This window comes from Rhynchophorus ferrugineus, unplaced genomic scaffold (assembly GCF_030347505.1).
Source record: "Rhynchophorus ferrugineus isolate W39M unplaced genomic scaffold, kcgeb_rfMv2 rfM3, whole genome shotgun sequence".
In the NCBI taxonomy this organism is placed as follows: Eukaryota; Metazoa; Arthropoda; class Insecta; order Coleoptera; family Curculionidae; genus Rhynchophorus; species Rhynchophorus ferrugineus.
In genome coordinates, this window is record NW_027472582.1 from 69335620 (window position 1) to 69359562 (window position 23943).

At 32.2% G+C, this 23943-nt stretch overlaps 1 protein-coding gene across 1 annotated transcript in view; it reads right to left on the reverse strand.

Annotated features, from left to right (window-relative positions):
• LOC143193385 (lachesin) overlaps positions 1–23943 on the reverse strand; it is a 362619-nt gene that overhangs the window by 67238 nt on the left and 271438 nt on the right. Inside the window, exon 5 of the mRNA XM_076399566.1 lies at positions 2189–2378. Within this exon, the coding sequence (XP_076255681.1) occupies positions 2189–2378 (190 nt within the window). The remainder of the gene's footprint in view (positions 1–2188; positions 2379–23943) is intronic.

Below are 23943 nucleotides of genomic sequence, written 5' to 3' on the forward strand. Positions count from 1 at the left end.
AGCGCACATAGGGATATAGGGACAGAAAAGGCGACTTTGTTTTATACTATGTAGTGATATATATATATATATATATATATATATATATATTTATATAGTGTAGATTCAAGTTATGGCAAAATGAAAGACTTAACAGAAATAGCTGCAACATGCAACATAATTGCACGTCCAACAATGACAGTCCAGCAGTCCAGTAACTATTATCCTATTGAGTCCACGTCGTTGTATGTCCCCGAACAATTTCAAGTTTCTCATGTTCTAATTTAGATTATTTCGGATGTGGGTCACGCACGGGTGAGATGATGGAAATAAACATGATTTTGTCCTCGTTATTATATAAAACGTTTCAATATTCCCTTACGTTAAGTGTTTCGTTATTTAGAACAATATTGGCCATATATTCCGAACTGGATAAACCACACCGATACAACCCCTCTGGGCGTTGTAGTCTGCCATACGCCAAATTGGACCCGTTACACACTTTTACGCAGTTATACGATTTCTTGTCGAGTAATTTCGTTTTGTCAAGTTAATTATCCCTTTTATATGGGCCATCAAAAATAATGAAAGCCGACCTACGTATAGATTCCGTGAAATTTAATTAGATCTCTTGTGCAAATATGTGTAATTTGTTTATTTACATAGTGGATTGACGGGAAGATATGTTATTTTTGATTTTCACTTGTAATAATTTAATATATCAATTTTCCAAATAGAATTGAAGATAGAGTTATAATCCCAATAACTCTAAAGGAAATTATCAACAAAATGAAGACAAATTTCAATATTAAAAAGGTTCCAGAGTATGATCTAATATGTAATTAAACAGCTGCTAAGACAAAGAATAAATATGTGCCTATGTAGCAAAAAATTGAGGAAATTATTTTGATCCCTAAACCAGCTAAATCGTCTAACGATAAAACATAATATTCACCAATGTCATCTGTAAATAATGTGTTAATGTAGCGTTATCTTATAAATGTATTAACAATTTATTTTATACTACTTGGAACCTTTGCTGTATGACACAATTATTATGGCAAACGACATATATCTGCCTAGGGCAGTAGATAAAATGTAAGTGGCAGTCAACAAAATCTATTAAATATTGGAAAATTCAACTTAATAGCTCCAAATCTGTTCATATTAATTTTGTTTTGCGGTGAAATAATAAAAACAAGCAGAATCAGCTAAATACTTCGGTATCCATTTCGACGGTAGATTAAATATTAAACATCATGTTAGACAAAAAGCAAAACACATTGGAACCAAAATAAAACAACTATACCGGTTAGTCGGAAGATACTCTCAACGTGATCTAAAATCAAAGGGGTTGATTTATCACCTAATCACAAAGCCAATTTGGACCTGGGGGGTGCAAATATGGGGTTGTACTAAAATTCAAATAAACCAGTGATCCAACGCTGTCAAAACAAAATTCTTCGATTAATTACCAATGCCCGTCGCTACGTAACCAACGAAAAACTGTACGATGACCCGGAAATCAAATGGATTTGCGAAGTTACCCAAGATTTTGCCTTAAAGCACCAAAGAAGATTACTAAATCACACTAACGTAGACGCTATACAACTACTGGATAACGGGCAGGAAATCAGAAGATTGAACTGAACCAAATGATACGAACTTACATAAAGTGTATACCTTTAGTGTAAAGTATAGCTTAAATTATTATAATTTTATAATTGAGGAATACATATTGATGTATTTATCTCGCACTGGACTTCTTGCTTGTGAATTAAACCAAGTACAAATGAAATGTAGTAATATATAATTAAGATTGTACTAAGCATATCTCATAAAGATATTATCAAAAAAATCAATTTCACTATATATAAAGCTTATATTATTTCGTTAATCTAGGTGTGGTAGAAATACAGAGGAATCTGTCTGTAATATAATAATCTTGTTTCAGAAGGTTAAGTTTTTTGTAAGTAAAACAATTAAGCCCAAATAGAAATAGTGCTCAAGAGATCAATGAAGCAAAAAAACAAAAATATATACAGTAGATGTAAATGATGTTTATGAAAAAGAAAAAATCTTTTCGTCTTTTTAAACAGAACTTTCAGTATTCGGTATTATTTTTTAAAAATAAACATTTTTATTATTCAAAAACATTCAAATCAAAATATTATATATAATTTTAAAAATATAAGGAATGCATAGTTACCTCTAAGTTTTGTATTTGTTGGTTCCCTAATAACTATATCCAAACCGTCCTCTCGTCTCCATTGAACGTGAGGTTCTGGGTGTCCTCTGGCTCTGCACGTTAATTTGACAGTTCCTCCTTCGGGTACCAGTACATCTCCGGACGTTTCATCAGTGAAATCGGGTGGAACTGATACGTCTAATAATCCAACCTGAAAAGGATATTATTTAGTACTTAGTGAATTAAATATAATCGAATATTTTATGAACTAATTTAAATATGGATGAGGCAATTTTAGGACAATTGAAATAAATAGAATATTTCCGTGGTGGTTAGTTTTTTTCTCTCTGTCTATCTGCGAAATGTTTGTCTTTTTCGGAAGCCATTTTCTAAATCTCATTTGGGAGTTACAAATTGACTGGCAGACAAAATCCATTTAGTTATTTTGGGAAGCAACTATAGATTGGATATACCTGCGCGGATATGTTTTCTGTACATGATAAGATATATCGCTTTTTTTTAATTTTATTTTTGGATATACCTTATATTGCCAGGAAAATATGTTGTTAATTTGTTATAGAGTTTGTTACATATAATTTGTGTACATTTCTATACGTAGTTTAGAAATTACTACATATTACGAGTTATCATTTATCTGGTTGATATCTAGTGATGTATATATACATCAAAATGTATATACATCAAAGACAGTATTAACATAAGTGTTGAAATATATGATATTCTGTTTTGGCAATTCATTAAGCTAATATTTTATTAATGAAGTTAAGTAAATTAAGCTAAAGTTAATGGGACAATTTGACGAAAGTTGTCCGGATTATCAATTAGTTTTCAAGAAATAAAATTCTAGGATCTTTCAGGTTCACGGAATCCCCAATGCCATAAAAAAATCACTAAAAGAAAATAAAATGTACAATATTTTTAGATGTTTTTGAAGCTTTCGATAAACTTTGGCATGAGAGCTTCAAGTATCAAATTAAAATGCTTCTCTTTCATCAATATTTTAAGAGTTAATCAGGAAGACGCCTAATGTAACTTGACGAAAATACAAGCAGGCGTTTATTGGTTCCAGTCCTATATCTGCTGAACTCTCGGGACTTGGAGACTAAGTCATCGGAGATAACAAAACTAAATCAATCGAAAAGTGGGAAAGAGCTATTACTGAAATATGTTGGAAAAAAGATACATACAAGGAATCAACATTAATTAGTGTATATTGAATGCACCAACTAAAGAATCTATTACAATCCAGTATAAATAAATCAATAAATAGTTCCGTGTGAAAATACAGTCAAATAGCTTGGAAAATCAATTGCCGTTAAACTCAGACAAAGTCGCATGTTAAAAAAAAAGGTGAATATCTGAACTGACAAAAGAACGTACAAGTTATTGGGTAGATATTCGGCTCAGTATAAAATAAGCTTTTACTTGGCCAACAGGCCTTGAAAGCTGAAGGTAGAAACTATGGATAACGTTATCATGGATTATTGCTAAAAATATGGACAGAGTTGAGGTTCTCCTAGGCAATGATTTGATTTTGTTTTTGATCTAGTTCAGAGAACATTATTAGTGTTATTATTATTATATATCATAATTATTATTGTTATTATATTTTAGTGCATATTACTGTAATATATAAATATAATTACAAAACTGTAATATAAATATTAAGCCAAAAGTGTCTATCGTAGAACAGGTACTGTGTAATTTTAAAACCGTAGTAAATTAGGTTAAATATAAATAGCTTATTAGTGCTAATTTAAATATATTGTTAGCTCTGTTAATTAATTAATGACAATTTGACGAAGCTAATACCCACCTTTGCCAACAAAGGATTCGTTCCCTAGTTACTTTAAATAAAAGCTAACATTTCCGATAATAAGTTCTATTATTTTCCTTTGTTCGTTTAATAGCTTTGACGTTCGGTATGTTCTACGTATTTATTCGAATGTTGGGTATTTAGGATGCCGACGTAGCCTAGCAAAAAGCAGAAATACTTTACATCGCCGCTTAATCCAATTACGGAAATTAATAATCATACTTAATGAACGATATTTTTCAAATTTTAACCCCAGCCTTTCATATTCAGAACGGGAGGAAGCACGAGGAACGTTCATAGTGCGAGCGGCGCGACGGTAAGCGGGAGGAAGTAGGGAAGGAAGACGAGGCGAGCCGGAGATCCGTTAGCAATAACGAATTTGCAGCGAAAAATTAGAAAACGCCATCTTGCCGCGAAATATTAAGCGAATTCGGGCTGTGCAGGTGCCGGATTCTCAGACTCGCGGCGAAGCGATTCGGTTTTGTTAAGAATGTTTTACGCAACCAGTCGGCCGAAGTTATACATGTGGTAATAATAATTATAACATAATGTTGATTTAGGGGGAGCCAGTTGTGAAAATATCCGGTCGGCTTCTTTTTTTTTTTGGTTAAACTCTCCCACGGTCTACTAATTTGATTCTCCTACATTTAACATTTCAATTTAAACGGTTTTCGAGCTTTCAGTTAATTATATCAATAAATATTTTAGCTTTTTATATATGTTAAAGTATCTTTTTTTTTCGACGAGGGTTTATCTGGACGAACCACGGTCCTCGTTAATAAGCCTACCAACGGGCCAGTGATCAACTTAGAGACCATACCAGAAGTCATCCGGTCTTACCCAGCCGGGTTACTGTCTTGATGGGATGGTTATTTCTTGTCCGATTTTCCACTGTTGCCTATAACGACATTTACTATTACAATCACAAACATAAAGTACGTTCACGCTCCAGCAGGATTCGAACCCGTAACTCTCGCAACAGTAAGGGGACCGCTGCGCCAGCCGTAGCTCTCAATTAATTACTTAAATACATATATTAATATTAACGTTTCTGATTTTTTGTCAAAATGTTGATTATTTCGATGATAATGGTTAAAATGACGTGTAAGACTTTCGCTTATTAATCACTACATAGTATAAAACAAAGTCGCCTTTTCTGTCCCTATATCCCTATGTGCGCTTAAATCTTTAAAACTACGCAACGGATTTTGATGCGGTTTTTTTCAATAGATAGAGTGATTCAAGAGGAAGGTTTATATGTATAATACATGCATAATATACTAAGGCAACATTGCTAATTTTAGAGGTTTCTAACGTGATGTCGTAAATTAACCTATTTTTTTAGGCTTATTTAGCAATTAGCAAAAACGCTGCCTAACCCTACGAGTTAGATCAAATTAATGTACTACAGTATTGTACACCATAAAAAGGTCTACAAAAAAGTCCGCGGGGGGGATTTTTAGGGATAACCCACATTAACCATTTTTATTGTTTACTTTTTACGTGAGAAAATGGCTTATTTACGAAGCTATTTTAAGCAATACGGCATTAATCCTTATCGAATTAAGTACCTTAAATACAGTGTGCAATTAATATAGATCAATATGGTTCCTTACAGCATGTAAATTAAACAAATATTTTCGGAGATTATTTTAGATAAATATAAAATATGCGTTTAAAAATGTATAATGTAATAAAAATTGTATGAATTTAGATATTCCAAAGATAGCAGGAAATCTTCATAGTAAGTATAGGGGAAGAGGAATTGTTTTACTCCAAATTTAATGCATGCAGGCCAAGGGCAGTAATGAATGAACCAAAAATACTGGATCGATTTTAATCATGTTTTCATTGAGTGACATAGGCATATATATTTTATGCCCGTGCAAAGTCGGAGCGGGCCGCTATGTTTTTATATACAACGTTCATATTTTTTCTGTAGTGTATTTAATTTAGTATCAGCATTGCACCCGTGCGAAGCCGGGGCGGGTCGCTAGTTTGTAATAATTACATTACACATTACCAAATCTGGTAAGTAAGGAGGATATTTTATAAGTGTTATTTTAATAGGATTCCCTTCTTGACACTCAAACATCTTCTGCTTCTCTGATTTAAATGTATACGCTGATATGGTAGTTAATGTTTTTATCAACCAGAACAAAATTGTACGAGTTATATTCGAAAAATAAGGGAAGTTTTTATTTCTAGGTAAGAATTTTATTTATTGATCAATCTCAATATTATGTCTTTCAGAGTAGTACCCATTAGATACCAGATGTACCGGATGTAAGTCATTACCGATTTTGGTAACAGTTGTTTTTAGGTTAGTTAAGTATGCAATGTTGTTATTTGAGACAGATATTGCATTTAATTCTACTGAAATAAAGCTGCAATGATGTTCATATTATATTTTACGAAAGCGATGCCGTTATATAATTATACCTTTTTGAAAATATCAAGTTTCGTCCCTGAAAACGTGCATTTGTGGTATGCATTATTTTTTTACGTAATCAAAAGAAAAAAGCTTTTGGAAGTCATCGTTTGCTGGCTCTAATCTTAAGAACATGTAAGGTGTGGTTTCGAAAATTCAACCGTAGTGATTTCAAACTGCAATAATGCAATACAAAGAACGTTCTGGTGGACCGAAAAAGTTTGAAGATGCGAAACTGGAAGGGCTATGAGATGAAGACCCAACTCAAACTCAGAAAGAATAGGTAAAAGTATTAACTGTAACCCAAGAAACGATTAGCGACTGATTATGGGCAGTGGGAAAAATTCGAAGTTGAGAAGATGTGTGCCACGTCTATTGAATGACAGGCAAATGAAAAATCTTCGTTAATATTCTGATTTTTTCGATCAATGCAGGGTTCAAAGTAACTATTTGTTGTCGAGAACGATCTCTATTAACTGTTCCACCAGGTTCCAATAATTCGTGATACACCACGCCAGTCTAGTCCCACTACTTGTTACTCTTTGTGATTCCACAGTCTGCCCTATAGGCATGTAAGAAATCACTTCATTAAGCGATCTCCTGTTTAAAATATTATCTTAATTAATTAGTCTTATTCTAAAGCTTATTCTAAACCTTATATATGTGCAGTAATCGGATCAGTTAGTGTTAAATATTTTAGTCTACGCACTTCACTATCACATCGCATATTTAGCTGGTTAACGAGAATGTTGGGATGCACTAACACTCTTTCGAAGTACTTCACATAAACACTTTGAATTACACTCGCTATAGGTTCAAGAGGAATATCGCGTTGTATCATTTTATTTGAAATATAGTACAGAGCATCAACAATGACACGCAATATGTTAGATTGGCTGGCGGTACCCCATAGTTGGATTCCATATGACCAAATAGGCTTGAGTATATACTCATACAGCAATACCTTGTTATCTAATAATAACTTGAATTTGCGCCCGATGAGCGAATACATGTGTTTCTTCCAGGTTAGGCGTCGATCTAAGTGCATACCAAGATATTTAACATGCTCTGCTTGGGGGAGTTGACGATGATTGATATTCACTGTTGGACATGTTCTTCTACGCAAGGTAAACGTTACATAAGTGGATTTTCTTCATTGGCTTTAATGCGCCATGTCTTGAACCATAATTGTATTTGCTCCAGGTGGGTTTGAAGGTGTATTGATGCTGTGGCTGGATCTTCATGGGATGCTAAGATTGCTGTGTCGTCTGCGTATGTTGCCACAGTAGTTATTTTTTTGGTGAGCACTTCACCAGCTGATGACCATGATTTTTTGCTCTTAGGGTTTTCAAAATAACTCCACTTACCAACACCCGTCGCTGCTCGATGCAAAAATTACATTTGACTATATATTGGAAGCAGCGTTTCATTCAGATTTTTCGATTTTTAATTTGCCAGTCTTTCGGTTGATGTGGTAACTATCTTCTCATTTTTTGCATATTTAACGTTTCTGCCAATTGCCTTTGAGTTGGGGTTCGATCTTCATACAAGCACTCTTGCAGTTTTATATCTTCAAACTTTTTCAGTCTACCACAAAGTTATTTGTCCTGCACATAGAAATCACCTCTTTTGAAATATTGAAACCACTCATATGTTTTTAAAAAGAGTCTAGCTCACAGTAACTTTCTACCAGCAAATGATGACTTTCAGCGGCTTCTTCTTCGGCATTTATTCCTTCTGGTTAAATACGAAAAGTAATGCGTAATGCAAGGACATGTTTTCAGGCACGAAACTTGATATTTTTAAAGAGGTATAAATCTATGACGGTGTTACCTTTGCAAAATATATGTATAACTTTGAAGCTTGGCGTCAGTAGAATAAAGAAACAAAACAATATTGTATTGTATTGTATACGTAGATTAAAAACGAGCTAACAAAATAAGACGCTTTAGAATCAATTGATAATACACCTGCCAGAACAGCCATAGAAAGCATCATTTACTGAATTAGAATATGACTTGTTTTAACGTCTACGTTTTTAGTTAGATTGAAATTTTTACTTTTCTCACACTCGATCGATCAATCGATGCCGTTTCGCAAATATATTGAAAAGCCGTTACACTAATAGGATTGATAAATCGAAAGATCGTTGAAATAACTTTGTTGAAGCTGAAGGAGATCATACTGAAATCACTGTAATACTCGTAATTTAATTTTTTTATATTAGTTTCCTATTGGCAAGTTAATTTTTGCGAACTTACTCATCAATTTAATATGTGAAACATCGAATATTATCAATATATATCAACTCAGAGCGTGGTAAAATTAATAAAAGGCCATAGCGGTTAATGAAAAGGCTAGATGTGATGCGAACTCGACACTCTTTAGATCAAATGGTCCACCATTGACCACCGGCGTTCGATAATCTACACCAGGCAATAAATTAGGCCACACCGACATCCATTATTGGGGCGGATGGAAGTATACCGATGGGACGATCTTTCGCTGGAAATTTCTGTTTAGAAAGATAATCCAATCTGGTTGCAATTTAATTCTGTCTAATGATTAATTACGCTACGGCAAGTTAATGGTAATTGAACTAGTTTCGTACTGGATTCTATGTTTGCCATTTAAAAAGCGTGAAATACACGGGCTTCAGCTTTAAAAATATTGTTAGAATTGTCGAATTATATTCATTTCTATGTTCGGCCTTGTCCAGATTCGCTTGTATATCCTATTAGAAAATCTCCGTCAGCCTGTTACACAGTAAATGTTTTTTCACACTTTTTATAATTACTGGCACTATGGTACCTAATTATTTGTTCTTCTTAGGTTGAATTAATATATAGGTTATGCAACGTCATTAACATGTTTGAGGTTGTTTTAGGTTGAGGTTATATGTATGTAGAGCAAGATCGCTAACATGTCTGAGTTAAATTTTTTTACATTTTACAAGAAAATCGTATTCTTTCAAGTGTTAAAACCTATCTCTGGAAGAACTTTGTGATACAATGTGGTAATTAGTACATACTTAGTTTTTCCTCAGTTTTCTCAGCATATGATGCTCAAATACTATTTTCTTGACGTCTTAGCGTGGTAGAGCTTCAGTTGTCTGTATTTTGCTTCAAAATCATAACCTTTCAAGAGTCCACATATATATTTGCAAGTAGATAGTACATTTTTAACAATTTGAAATGCAATGGATATAACTATTCTTTTGGATGTTAAAACCTAAAAAATAAACGTACATGAATCAATATATTTTAATCTCCCTTATTTTCATTATTCTTCATAACTACAATATGAGTTCTTACACGCCGGTTTAAACAAGGAACTTGTTAAGTATTTAAAAGGTTTAATATATAAAAGGCGTTTTAAGGTTCAATCTTTCACGAAGAATGTTTTGAAGAAAAATGTTTTTTGATGCCTGTTGATCTCATGTGATGAATGTCTCTTACCAATATATATCCAATGTTTAGTTAAAGCTGATTAGATTATATGCCCATGTTTTTCTATGTACACTTTCCCACACCCACAAAGGACATTAGTAACACTTGTTACTATAGCAGATGTCTGTTAATTAGCGGTTGGCGCATAACTAACTCGTTGGATTTGAATATAACCAGATAGTATTGTTCTTTGTTTTTTTTTCGATAAATGAGAATACCGCTTTTTGCTTTCATCTTCAGATTCACTTTTGATGGCTCTACATTCGATTTTATTGCTCAAAATAAAGATAATGCATTCGTTATGTGACATAAAATATAATATTTACGAACAAATATTAGAATCCATGAGCCTGTATCCATGAATTCAGTTCATGGGATGATCTGTGGGAAGCAATTGCTTAGGCTACAATTACTTAACAGTACTTATAAGTGCCGCAACTCTTGCTGAATTAAGAGGCAGACTGAGTCTAAGAGAACCAAACCGCGTGATCTTGTGTAGTTATGTAGTGAAGTACACTAAATGGTAAAGACACTAAGGTGCTACTAACTTTTGATTTTATTTTATATTTGAGAGACTAAATAAATGCTAAAGGGGTTTGATAAATGCTTAGTTTTAAGCCATCATAGAGACAAATTGTAAGTAATATGGCAATGATTAATAACAATATATTAAACATTTTCAAAAAAGAATGATTTGGATAGTTATTTTATATTTAAAAAATCTTAATCTTAGAAACATTTACATTGTACATACGCAAAAATATTATAATATATAGAATAGTTTTTCTCCATTTTACCGGTGTTTTTCCTGTTTACAACTTTACAAAATAAAATTGGTTTCTTCCTATGTATTTAGGCTCTCGGTATTTTTTAAATACTTTTTTTCCATTGATTCGTACCGTCCAGAAGTTAAACACATTTTAGTGCGTTAATTTTTTATGTATTTTGAGTGGGTTGTCGGTTATACATTTTTTATTCCGCGTTCGCATCGCATTACCTCAGTTCCGAACTTTGTTGTTTCACGTTTACTTTTAGCAGATACATAATAATGGTAAATTAACATGGTATCATATATGAAATGGACGTATGTGACCGAGTGACGACCGCTTTCGAAGTATGGAATATTGATTTTATTCATCACGATTCCAAATATGAACTATCCTAGACAAGTTAGAGGTATATTCGTAAATGAATAATTGTTTGCTTGTACATGTCATATAGCTCTATATACTAGAAATAGGAATTTAGCAATTTTACATCATTACAGATATTATTTATTGATATACATAATATAATATTCATTAGAAATTAATTTTAATTCTATTCTCTTCTCATCGTATGCCTTAGCCATTCTACTTTCTTATTCTACATATTCACATGCTTTTCTTTATTGTTTAATAAGTTTGAATAAACTCGGTGAGTCAAATTGAAGAAGAAATTGACAAAGGATGAAATCGTGAACAAATGTTAGATAGATTGGAAATTAAAAGTTTAGTTGCTCACTATGGAACTTTCTGAATATAGGATTATGATTCAATGCTGACAATAACCAAGATAGGGGATGAGGGTGGAGACAACTAGGTGAGTATATAATTAATATAGTTTACTGTAGGAAATTGCATTGTAGAGTGTGAATGATTTATATGTATAGATACGTGTGTAATTGTTCAGAATATACATGAGCATTTGGTTAAAATGTGAGAGAAAGAATACTAACTGTTTTGCATATATAGCAAATGCATTAGGGAGAATGAAGTGATTAAATCTAATTTTATCAATAAAAATGTCTACGCGTAGCAATATAACAATGTAAGGAGAAATACAGTGATATTAAAAGGACTTTACAAGGAAACACTGTACCGAAAGAAACAAGAACTAATTAGATATATCATTATCAGTTAAAATAATTAGTATTTGATGACTTATTTGTTGTCACTATTTTATATAGATTAGAATTTTGTTACGTCAGACCCAAAAGAAACTAAAACTGAGAGCTAATTCTACAATATTGCGTCGTTTTGACGTCATCAATTTAGATGACGTCAGTTCACTGTTTTATTGAACCGACTACCGGTTAGCTCAGGGGAACTGTCCACACATCTAACCTAACTCTATAACTATCTACAAGTGCCAAATTAGATTGATGATTGCGTCGTTGTCAAACCAACATCGCTCTTTCGACACATGACGATATTCATGCTGCCCGAAATATAGGAAGAGAGAATATGATTTGGATCAATGTATATTGTACCGATTTTTTCTAACAATTTCCATTTTAAGATGAATATTTATTCATCACCATAGCATATGCAAGTCATGTGGTAAAAAAACCGAAATTACTTTTTCCTCGAGCTTATATCTAAGCTTGATCGATCAAACCGTGAATTTACAAAATAACCCTGGAATTGAATTCACAATCCTTACAGTTAAATTGAAAAATTGATCCAACCGTGTACGTTTCCATAACGCCAATTATATTTTTGCCATGAGACACATTAACAATTCACGCTATATGTCACCGATCCGTTCGTTAATTACACCCAGCAGAAAACACATAACTTTCATTGAATTGTTCCGACCGGCCGCTCTAACAGGGACCGGCGCGACGGTTCGTCCAGTTACAAAACAATAATTAAAATTCTCCCATAAAGTAGATATGACGGTGGATTAATACGCCTATTTCTATTTACAAATTGTTACTGTGACTTGCGGTTATTTCTCTTAATTAACGTAGGTAGTCATTTGTACCTACTGGATCGCTATTCGATTCGTTCCCATTCAAACTGTTGTAATTGTATCAGCAGTTGATTTGTTAATTAGGTGTATAATTAGAAAACGTGGAGACAATACCGGCTCAGAACTGGGAGAGTGTTTCAATCTATACCCCCGGTTGATATTAATTTTAATTATATTCTAACGTACTATAATTATTGTGAATAACGAAGTTGTAATATTGCTCTTCCCTGTATTGACTATGAATTAATTTTTATTATTTTATAAATTTAACCATTTATCCGAAAATTGTTGTACTTCAGACATTATTGTATCCAGGACAAGAGCCATTTTTCATACCGTATTTTATCAGCTATAAAGTAAAGTTAGTAGTGATTTATATTTATTTAAATTGTTATGATTTATATATATGGACAAAATAATATCAATACCTTATATACACATAAAAATTATTTATAAAGTGTTGAGGCACCATTTGTTTTTAAAATAGGAATAGATTCTCAGCGAGCTTGAATAGTTTTCTATGTTTTTTATATATTTTGAAATTCTATTATTTAACCTATCCTATAAATTAACCTATTATTTAATTCTTAAGCCTACCGACTGCCGAGTAACCAACTTAGAGATAATCCGAAAAGAGATTCGGTCTTACCCAGCCTGGTTACTGACGTGACTGGGAGAATTTTCCTTTATCACATTTTAGACTCTTGCCTAGCATAATCACAAATACAAGGGTGGTTTAAATATGATGGAAACAAACGCTGTAGATGACGCATGTATGAATGTTTTGAAAGTCGTGGCTTGAGTATATGATAGCAGGGTCCCTTACGAACAGTGTGACATGGATTTCGTTGAGAGCACATATTTCATGCGCGTGATACGACCATGAGTGAATGTCAAGTGCCGACCGCCGTAGGGCAACATATTGTCATTCGTTCTTTAGTGTGAAAAGCTGTTAAAAAGACGGAAATTTTTCTGCGTTTGCGTAATCAGTTTGGTAGTGAGTACCTGAGTAGGGCTGCCGTATTTAAATGGATCAAGGCATTCAAATATGACCGCGAAACCATCGAGAAGGAGCCGCACGATCGTCGACCGTTAACCAGCGTCACACCAGACAACATTCGCCTCGTAGAACAATGTATTTAGGAGGACAGTAGGATAAATGTTTGAGAAATTTCGAATGTTGAGAAATGTTGATTGTTTGAAAAGTATTGGTAGTGTACAGTCTATCCTCCACGAACACCTTAAATGGATTCCTAAATTGTAGAAATTCGAGCAAAAATTTACGCTGTTTTGTGTGTGTGTCTCTGCTTGCTGACGCGATACGAGGTGGAGGGGATGGTTTTTTTTTTAACGCGAATCTTCACTACAGACTAGATATGGCTACATATAACATTACTATACTCCCGAAGGCAAGATGTCGTCAAAAGAGTGGTGGGAAAAGGAAGAAGGGGTGCCAGTCAAAGCGAAGACAACCAGGTCCGCGGGTAAGGTTCTGTGTACGGTGTTCTGGGACCGTCGATTTTCTGCGCACCCAACGTACCATTAATGCTGCATGCTACTCTAACCTTCTGAAAACACACGTCAAATCCGCTTATCGGTCGAAACGGAGGAGCATGCCAGCACGAAGTGCGATTCTTCTCCAGGATAGGCCCTCATACCGCACCTCTCATGCTCGATACAGTATAGGAATTAGGGTGGGAGGTACTGGGAAATTCCCATATAGGGCGAATTTATCATCCTGTGACTACCACATGTTTGGACCATTGAATCATAAACATAAACTTACCACCATGCCCCAGCAACTATTTTGAACCCGCGACTTGTAGGTGGACCGTCATGTCGCTTTTACCACTTCGCCAACCAAACCGGCTATGTTGAAATATCGTCCCAATTGCTTCAATAACGTTGTCTATTCAGGCTTAGTTCTAAAATTCTTCAAATGGTTAAATTATGTTGAAGTCTAGTGATTGTGCTGGTCAGAAAAGATGTCTGATGCAGAACATCACCATATATTTCAAACAAAGAGCAAATATTTTTGACTGTTTGGCGAACTGTATGATTCTTCTGAGAACTTTCATACAGAAATCCGGCTTTTGTAGGAAATAAAGTAAATGATGTTTCCTCGAACCCTACCACATTTATCTAATTACCCTGTCCTTACCTATGTCCTCTATTTAAAAAAATATATAGTGTAAGCATATTTCAGTTGAGCTTATTTATAGTTTGTTAAAATAAATACCACGATATTGTATCCATTCACGATCCAAGGTACAAGTTAATTCTATCTTTAGGATTAAATTAAACTTCTCTGGTATTTTATTCTTATATAGTTTACCGACACATAACAATGCACATATATAGGGGTAATGGTCGGTGAAATGGTGATGGGACATGGTCGTAAATTTATGTTTGTGATTGTTTAAAATTTGTGAATGTTCTAGGTAAGAGTCTAAAATCCGATTAAATTTATTTTGTGTTTTATGAATAAAAAACAAATATATTTTCATACAAAAGAATTACATTTAGTAAAAAAATATATATATTAAGGAATATAAAGAACAAATACAAGCTCTAATATATTACAATTTCTAATCTAAAGAATGGCGTTTATTTTATCTGAAACATTTATTTCAGCTGGGTCTTTCAAACGTAATATAACCACGAAATATATTCTTCTTACACGAAAGTTGTCCAGTCTTATTTATTTCGGAATATATTTATTGCAATTCTTTTGTCGTTCGAATTATATGTCGTACTTAGATACGTTCTTCGGCATGTTACCAATAAACATTTCGTTTATGCTGTATATATATACGCTATGTTAGAATGCATATACAGCCAGTCAAAAAAAAATCGAAAATTGTGTCTATTAATCAAATTGGATAGTAAACCCTTAGCCTACGTACTTCATTGAGATTTGGCCCATTTGGCTAATAATTTAACATATATATTTCTTTCTTTCAAATATATTTATTTCTCAGTTAATATTATCATTTTAATATTATCGTTAATAGTATCATTGAATGATAATTAGTACAACTAATACTCCAAGCCTGATAATTTCATTAATTTAAGTAAGCTTCTTGAGCGATAGCTTTTTATTAAAATTACGAAATTATACAGCTAGATCACTACACACAGAAAACTTGTTGCCAATTCATTAACTATGGAAATCGCCAGCCAATTAGTATAGTAATCATTTTTCCCCTTTTGAATCCACCTCAAGTTATTTAAAATATTTTTCCACTGTTGTTTCTTCCACATACTGGTATAATAGCAATTTCAAGTTTTTGACGTATTTAAGCAGATTTTGTTCCTTGTCTTCTAATACTTTTGTTATAATAGATTGTTCCAAACTAACTTGATGGATAACAGATATATCCAGAAGACATAGGATGATATCAGGAATATTTCAAATTTTGTATTTGGGGGATATTGTCAGAATACTACTGAAAATTTGAATCTGTCAGTAAGGAAGTTGATATGTTTTTTTGAGAGACTTCTTTGAAACATTTTGCAAATCAGTTTCAATAATTTCATTATAGTTCACTCGATTTCCATGAGATTTGCTTTATTTTAACTGTAGTTCTAGTCTGTAGACTAGTCGGTAGCCTTAAAACATTAGATCATGGCTTGAAGCCCACGTAAAACAGTAGGTAAACTCCAAATAAAATCTAATTGGTGAAAGTTTTGTTGCACTTTCATTATTTTTCAGTATATATAAGTATATCTCAAATAGTAAAATGGAAAACTAATGTAAATTAAGAAAAGCTTTTTTTTGGATTTGATACAATATATATATATATATATATATATATATATATATATATATATATATATATATATATATATATATATATATATATATATATATTTCCCCATCTTTTGTGGACCAATTTCTTTCTCCAAGTCCAAATCTCTTTCTTTATTCGAAAGAGTGCACCTCCGAGGTGGTCCCATTGGAACCTAGTCAGTGGAAAATCTTAAATTTCAAAGACGTACGAAGTTTTCACATATTTTTTAATCTAAAATAATGAGATATGTGTGTATAATGTTATTGCTGACCTGATGTGACGCAAAATCGGAAGTAGTTCATTGTAAAAGTATAGTAAAAGCTATTCAGTTTGTTATGAAAAGGCGTAGAAAAATTGCAGGCACTATTTCTATGGTGTAGTGGTTAAAGCGTTTAGCTCACATGCGGAGGTTGCGGGTTCGATTCCCCATGGGGAATCTGAATAGCTGCATATGCTTAATAAAATGAGAGCGCAATTTACTGAGTAAATATCTCTGACGCTAAAAAGAGAAAAATGAAATATCCTTAACGAAAAAAAAGAACCGACACTAAAAAAAAGGAAGTCTAAAAAAAAACAAATTTAAAGTTTTAACAAAAAAAAAGTTCTAAAACAAAGTATGTACGTAATAATCGCTGTAATAACTAAATAAAAATAAAGAAAACCCTTATTTCACCTTTTACTACATTTATTTTATATTCTACTGTATATAGTAGAAATAATGTTGTAAATAGATAAATAGGTTTAGGTAGGTATTAAGCTAATATAGTAGAATATTAAATAAATGTAGTAGAGTGGCGAAATAAGGTTTTTGTTAATTCATTGCAGTGATTATTACGTAGGTATTTTATTTTAAAACACTTTTTTGTGTTAAAAATCTAAGTTTGATTTTTTTCATTCTTTGAGTGCCTTATGTATTTTTTGAAGACGGTTCAATTTATTTGTTAAAAATATATTATTCTTGAACATACGTATGTTCCTAATTTACTAAATAATACCATTAATATAAAAACAGTATGATTGTTAATAAAATATATTATGTTTTTACGAGTTCTTTTCAAGTATGCTACACGTATATTCGGGATTTTCTGATTATAAAATAAATATCTCCTCCGGCAAAAAGTTTGGTTTATTATCTAAATTATATATTATATTTTGGAAATAACAAACCAGCCGTTTTAAGCTCTCTTCAATTATTCATTGGGGGCAGTTTAATCCCGAACAGTTTGGATTTTCTTTCCAAACTTGACTTGAAATTTACAACAAATGACAGTCCCTCTGGTGTACTTCCAACGGTCTCTATAATGAATGCCGAAGTGACCTAATTTATCGACCTGGTGTAGATTATCGAACTTTGGTGGTCAGCGCCGGACCAATTGATCTAGACGTCGAGTTTACACCACATTTCGATTGTTTCTAATACGGTTACCATGTTTTATTAACTTCATGCTTATTCCTAAGACTATTGTTTATCATTCAAGTACATATTATGGTTTCCAACTCAAGTTTACAGATATATTTAAAACTAGAACACACATTTGTTTCGGTCGAGTAGTTTGTTACTATTTTCATATCAACTAGTTTCATTGAACTAATTTTTAACGTTCTTCTTTTGCCGCCCTAGCCGCAGTCTTGAGAATAATGTGCTAAATTTATATTTACATAGATTTGTATAAAATATATATGGTTTTATATTTTGTTTGTAACATGATTGTAAATATATTGAACATTAATATAGCATCATTTTCGAACTCTATTTTTCAAGATTGTTTATTAATGTATTAAGGTAAAAGGAACAATATTTTGATTAATATATAGTAAAATAATTTTGACCGCATTTATGTTATCTTGGCAACAATTAGGCCTTTTTAGATTGACTTTTTCGATTTCCTACGTCTCACGATGATTTTTCAAGTCTTTTTGATGTGAAGGCTTCTTTTTTCTTCCATAAAAAAGTCCCTTATAAACAATAAATTAAGTTATTATTGTCTTACTCTATTCCTCTTTACAATTAAGACAATTGTTTAAAATATAAAAATAAATATAAAATGATTTGATGATTGAAAATGTTTTTTTGTAGATAATAAATTACAGGAAATATGTCTTTTTCAAGGAAAGTTCGAAAATAAATATGTGCATACAATTACTTATGGCATGGTTAAAAAAGTAAGCACATAGAAATAGAGATAATCCAATTACTTTTATTATATTTCGTAATTGATACTTTCCAAATATTAAACGTAATTGAGATCATATTCCTTTCCCTTTTTCATACTACCACTTGCCAATTTAAAATTATATAAAATTAAGTGATATGTACAGCACAGCGAAAGAAACAATTATTTCCTCTCTCAAAATTAGTATGGAAGGAAATTCGTACATTTCCGTCTATTATCACATTTAGAATAATAACCAATATGCGCATTTAACTGAAATAATTACTATTTTCAGTGGCTGGTTTTTTTAATATCGACTAGTTAGACTGTTTTGTTACTATCGATTGTTCCTACTACAGCACTAATTTTGAATGTTTTTAAGCAAGATAATAATTTTGCAATGAATAGAAACCATTGACTTTGAAGGCGATCCAAATATAGTCCCAATTTTTGTCAGGCCATGAGCCATCATCAGATAGTTGATAGGAGTAGTGTATGGCCGATACGACAGATTGGGTAATATATTATATTGACTAATATTTATACAAGTTTTTATAGACGAAAAATGCGATCGAATGTTCAAATGCTTATTAATATTCATTGACTCAAATATGTCAGTTTCAATATACCTTTCATGATAAATTACTTTGGCTAGGTCTTCCAAATATACATCTTAGAGTAGTAGAATTAGAACGAAAGTTTAATTTTAATTATTAAAAAAATCTCCTTTTTGTTTTTGAAGAATATTTATACAGAAAAAAAATATTTGAATTTTTTTCTTACGCTATAGAAGTATGTATAAAACCAAATGTCATCTCGATCAGTTTTGTATAACTTTAAGCATCATTTTAAGCGTCTCTAAATCTAAATTTTTATAAATCCTTTTAAATGAATGTTGTAGGATTCAGATGTGAAAATATAGAAAAAATCGATGTTGTCAGATTTCTATACTAGAGTACTGCTTAAGTTACAGATTAATATCGTATACAGATTTTTCAAAAGATTGTCGGCATAAGTTCGAAAAAAAAAGAAAGGAACAATATATAATGCTGATATAAATTCTATAATATTTTTAGGTTATGTTGTTGAAAGATATATAATCTAATGCTACGAAGTTTTAAATCAGACTCACAAACCTGACAAGCCCCATGCTAGTGAGGAGGTCACGTGAGGACTATTATTAAATGCGAACCACCCCATAGAAAAAGAATTATACAATGCAGGAGGGGTCAAGCGCACGGCCACACAAAAACTTATGGTCGCAAATCATTTAGATGCGTAAAATGTGCAGGGGAACACAAAAGAAGAGATTGTACTCGCAAAGTTCGCGATGATAAAGTGAAATTTGCTAACTGTAACGGAAATCATCCAGCGATCTACGGGTTGAGCAGTTCACAAACAACTACCGCAGAAACTCTATCCTGTCTTAAGAGAAAAAAGGTATCAACAGCAACAAAAACAATCCACAACTACAAGTCTATCCACCAGACCAAGTGAACCAGACATAACTTAAGCCCAAATGGTTGAAAATAGTTCACCACAAAAATGAGAAACCACATCACAACCTACTGAAACTAGCAGCAACATCTCTAGATTAGAAAAACTAATGGATCAAATGAGTACGATGCTTGGTCTACTCACAACCATCGTCAGCACCACGTATTACCCAATCTGCTGTATTGGCCATACATTACTCCTTTCAACTACCACTTCTTAATATCGATGACCAATGGCCTGACAAATATTGGAACTATACTTGGATCGTCTAATTCTGTATATATGTAATATACGTCGATCGTAAATTAAGAAAGTAATCTACACTTAAATAATTAAGTAACTTTTTATTACACCTAGTTCTACACATGTTTTCTAATAATATCAAATCTCATCCCAATATAATTCCGCCGTAATCCGTATTATTACACCTAATGAAAACGTAACTGGACCCGACAATAAAACAGTGTTTATTTCAAGATGACCTCTCCACTTATTAACATTCAGAACGGATCCTTTTTCAAACTAATAAAAGAGCGAACCTATGCTGAACTAAGCCAAATCCGCAGAAAATAAATAACACACTCGAGTAACAATGCTAATGAAAGGACTAGGTGTGATCTAAACTCGACACCCTTTAGATCAAACGGTCACCGTTGGCCATCAAAGTTCGATAATCTAAGGCCAGGTCATAAATTAGGCCACACCGACATCCATTATTGAGGGGGATGAAGGTACACCGGAGGGACTGTCTTTTGTTGCAAATTTCAGTTTAGAAAGACAATACAAACTTGTCTTGTCGCTCTTCGCCGCGCTGACACATTAAAGTCGGTCTGTAATTATTAGTTGGCGCGTCAGCTAGTCACTTTTTTCTTATCTCGCCAACAAAACAAATGAATGTCTTATAAAATAATCGGTCAATAACAAATCGATGCCATTTTAATGTGTTATAATTCATAAAAATAGCAAATTTCCCTAATTAAACTAAATTAGGTTCATTAGTAATTTAAAAAACTAGTAAATAATAAAAAAAATAGTAAAAACAACAATGTTCCCACAGAAAGTGTCGGTATCACTGCCATCAATAGTTTCACTGCCACAAAAGATCTAATGTTTTTGTTGGTTTTCAAATATTTATGTGTGTGTTCGGAAATTTATATTTTTACTAAAATTTAGGCTACTATTATCAAATTCTGTAGTTAATCAAATCAAAAACTGTATTTTTCTTGATGTGATACCTAAGAAATTCTATATCAAACAATCACCACATTATAACGTTGTTACTAGAATGAAACCGATTTTTGCCAACTGTTAAATTCAGTGCAGGTTTACAGATACCCCATTATGTATTACGTTACATACCAATAGTTTAACTGCCACAAAAGGTTTGTGTTTTTGTTAGTTTAATGAGAATTTCTTTGAAAGAAGACATTTGAATTGGTTCTTTGATAAAATTTACCATGCAGGTGCAGCATGTTATGTCACATTTCACTGACTAATGAAATTAAAAAAAAAATATTAAATAAAAACCTCTCATATATATATATATATATATATATATATATATATATATATTGATTTTTATTATCTCTCTCTTATATTCATATTATTAGCATAATATTTGTAATATTTTATTCCAAAACAATTACGTATTATATAACGAAAACATTATAATAGGAATAATCTAAAGCAGATAGCTCAGAGACCTACTCACAATATAACAAAATACTCTTAATGGAGATGCTAAGTGTGGAATGAGATATTTGCCTTGCCTCCATAAACTTTATCTCATCTCAGGTCTAAATAGTTCGCAAGCATTCACGACTAATTCACAATTAATTATTTATGGAAATATTCACGATAAGTTTATATTCACGGCTAGTTATTAGTCACATTTGTAAAATAAGATCGATCCGTATGATCGAAGATACTTCGGGTATTTTATAGTGTTGCTTTGTATTGTAATTGTAAGCATAATTATAATATAAGTAACTAAGTAATATTTTACTTTTATTATTATTATGATGTTTCGTGAACCACTGGCATCTCTAAGAACAACTTATTTATATAAATATATATATATATATATATATATATATATATATATATATATATATATATATATATATATATGTATCGTCACACATAGCAAATACTTAATCCAGATAATTTGGACTTTTGCAATTATTTTGCTTTTTGTACGGCAAATAAACATATACGTTAGTACGTAAAAACGCCAAAATCTCTGTACTTTACTGTACTTACTTCTGTAATATTTTCCAAGAATAGAGTTTAAATAAATAGTGATTGTTTTCGGTAAATCATACTTTGTAAATTTATTTCAAGATTTTATATAAGTAAATTAGTCACAATTATCATATGTATATATGTATAGATTTTTAGTCAAGCCAATCTCTTGGATTTTTTAGTGGACCCACAGCTTTGCTTGGACTTCGATCCACGGTCCTCGGCATTAAGCTCAACGACTAGTAAGCAGACCCACGAGGAGATCATTCCAGAAGACATCCGATGTTACCCCTTACAAAGTTAGTGCGAGACAAGTTTCTATTCTTTTGTTATTAACAATCCCAAGGAGAACATGACCTGACTAAATCATTCACAACGATATGCGATGCAAGCTAACAACACTGACAATCAGCGAGAAACAAGAAATTATAATTGCCACGTTGGTAAATCATAACCGAGTTCGATATAGAGTGAAAATGAAGTTAATGAAGCTGTTAATCCTTTATAGCCCAAAGAAAGGTTTTTGAAAGAAGAGGAACGGCAAATACACTTAAGATTAATCAGTGAGCTTGAATATAATGTACAATACTAACCCCATTAATATACTCTTAGATAATATAGTCTTACAGTTACTATCTGAATTAATATGCAAATATATCACAAAATACCTGAGGAATGTTTCTTCATATAATTTGGTTCTAGGAATATAAAAAATCATTTTACATGCAGTATTACATATAAAACATTACTAGTTTACACAAAAGGTTCCAAATTTTGATGCTGCGTGATTTTACGATAACAAAATTTATAGATCTATGATACGAGACGATAAAAAAGCCCACTATTTGAATGCAGACAAAGTTAGCTAGGGTCATAAATATATCAACCTGCAAATTTAATATGTCAGAAGCGAAAGAGAGGATATGTGTGCAATTGGAAATGTTATTTACTATATAAGCTTCCATAGGTCTCCTTTACCTGAAAGTTTTTTAAAAAACTCTTGTTCATAATGGCCAGTACTCTTTCCTCTGACAGCAATACTTTATATTATGTTATATTAATGAGATATATAATTAGTTTCATAAATATGTGTAATATGATGAAAAACTGTAATTTTATTATATCTGTAACACTGTAGTGATACAACGCATGTCTTAATCACGTCTAATATTATTTTAAAACATCATATTTACATATGATATCACAAACCAACGCAGATAAATAAACATTTTTAAAATAATTAATTACTAATTTATTGTACTGCTTTACATTAGAGATATACTAAAATTCGCGGAAAATATTTGCAGATAATACAGCATTGTTAACAGTGAGTAAAAACTAAGAAGAATCCATAAAGAGTCTTCAGGCAGCTAGGAATAAAGTAATAGACCGGACCAAATAATGAAGGAAATATTAGAAAGTAGGAAACACGAATCCAGGATACACCTACATGAAAGCCCAGAGGCGCTTCTGCTATTGCATGGACGACATGCGGACAGAAGCCTTATTAGCGAAGATTAAAGAAGACTAAACGCTGGCAACTTCCGTGATAGTGCGTGAGTGAAGAGATGTAAGGTATTGTACTATTCGGAATGGGACTATATATGGATAGACTGTAAAAATTTACTATATTTA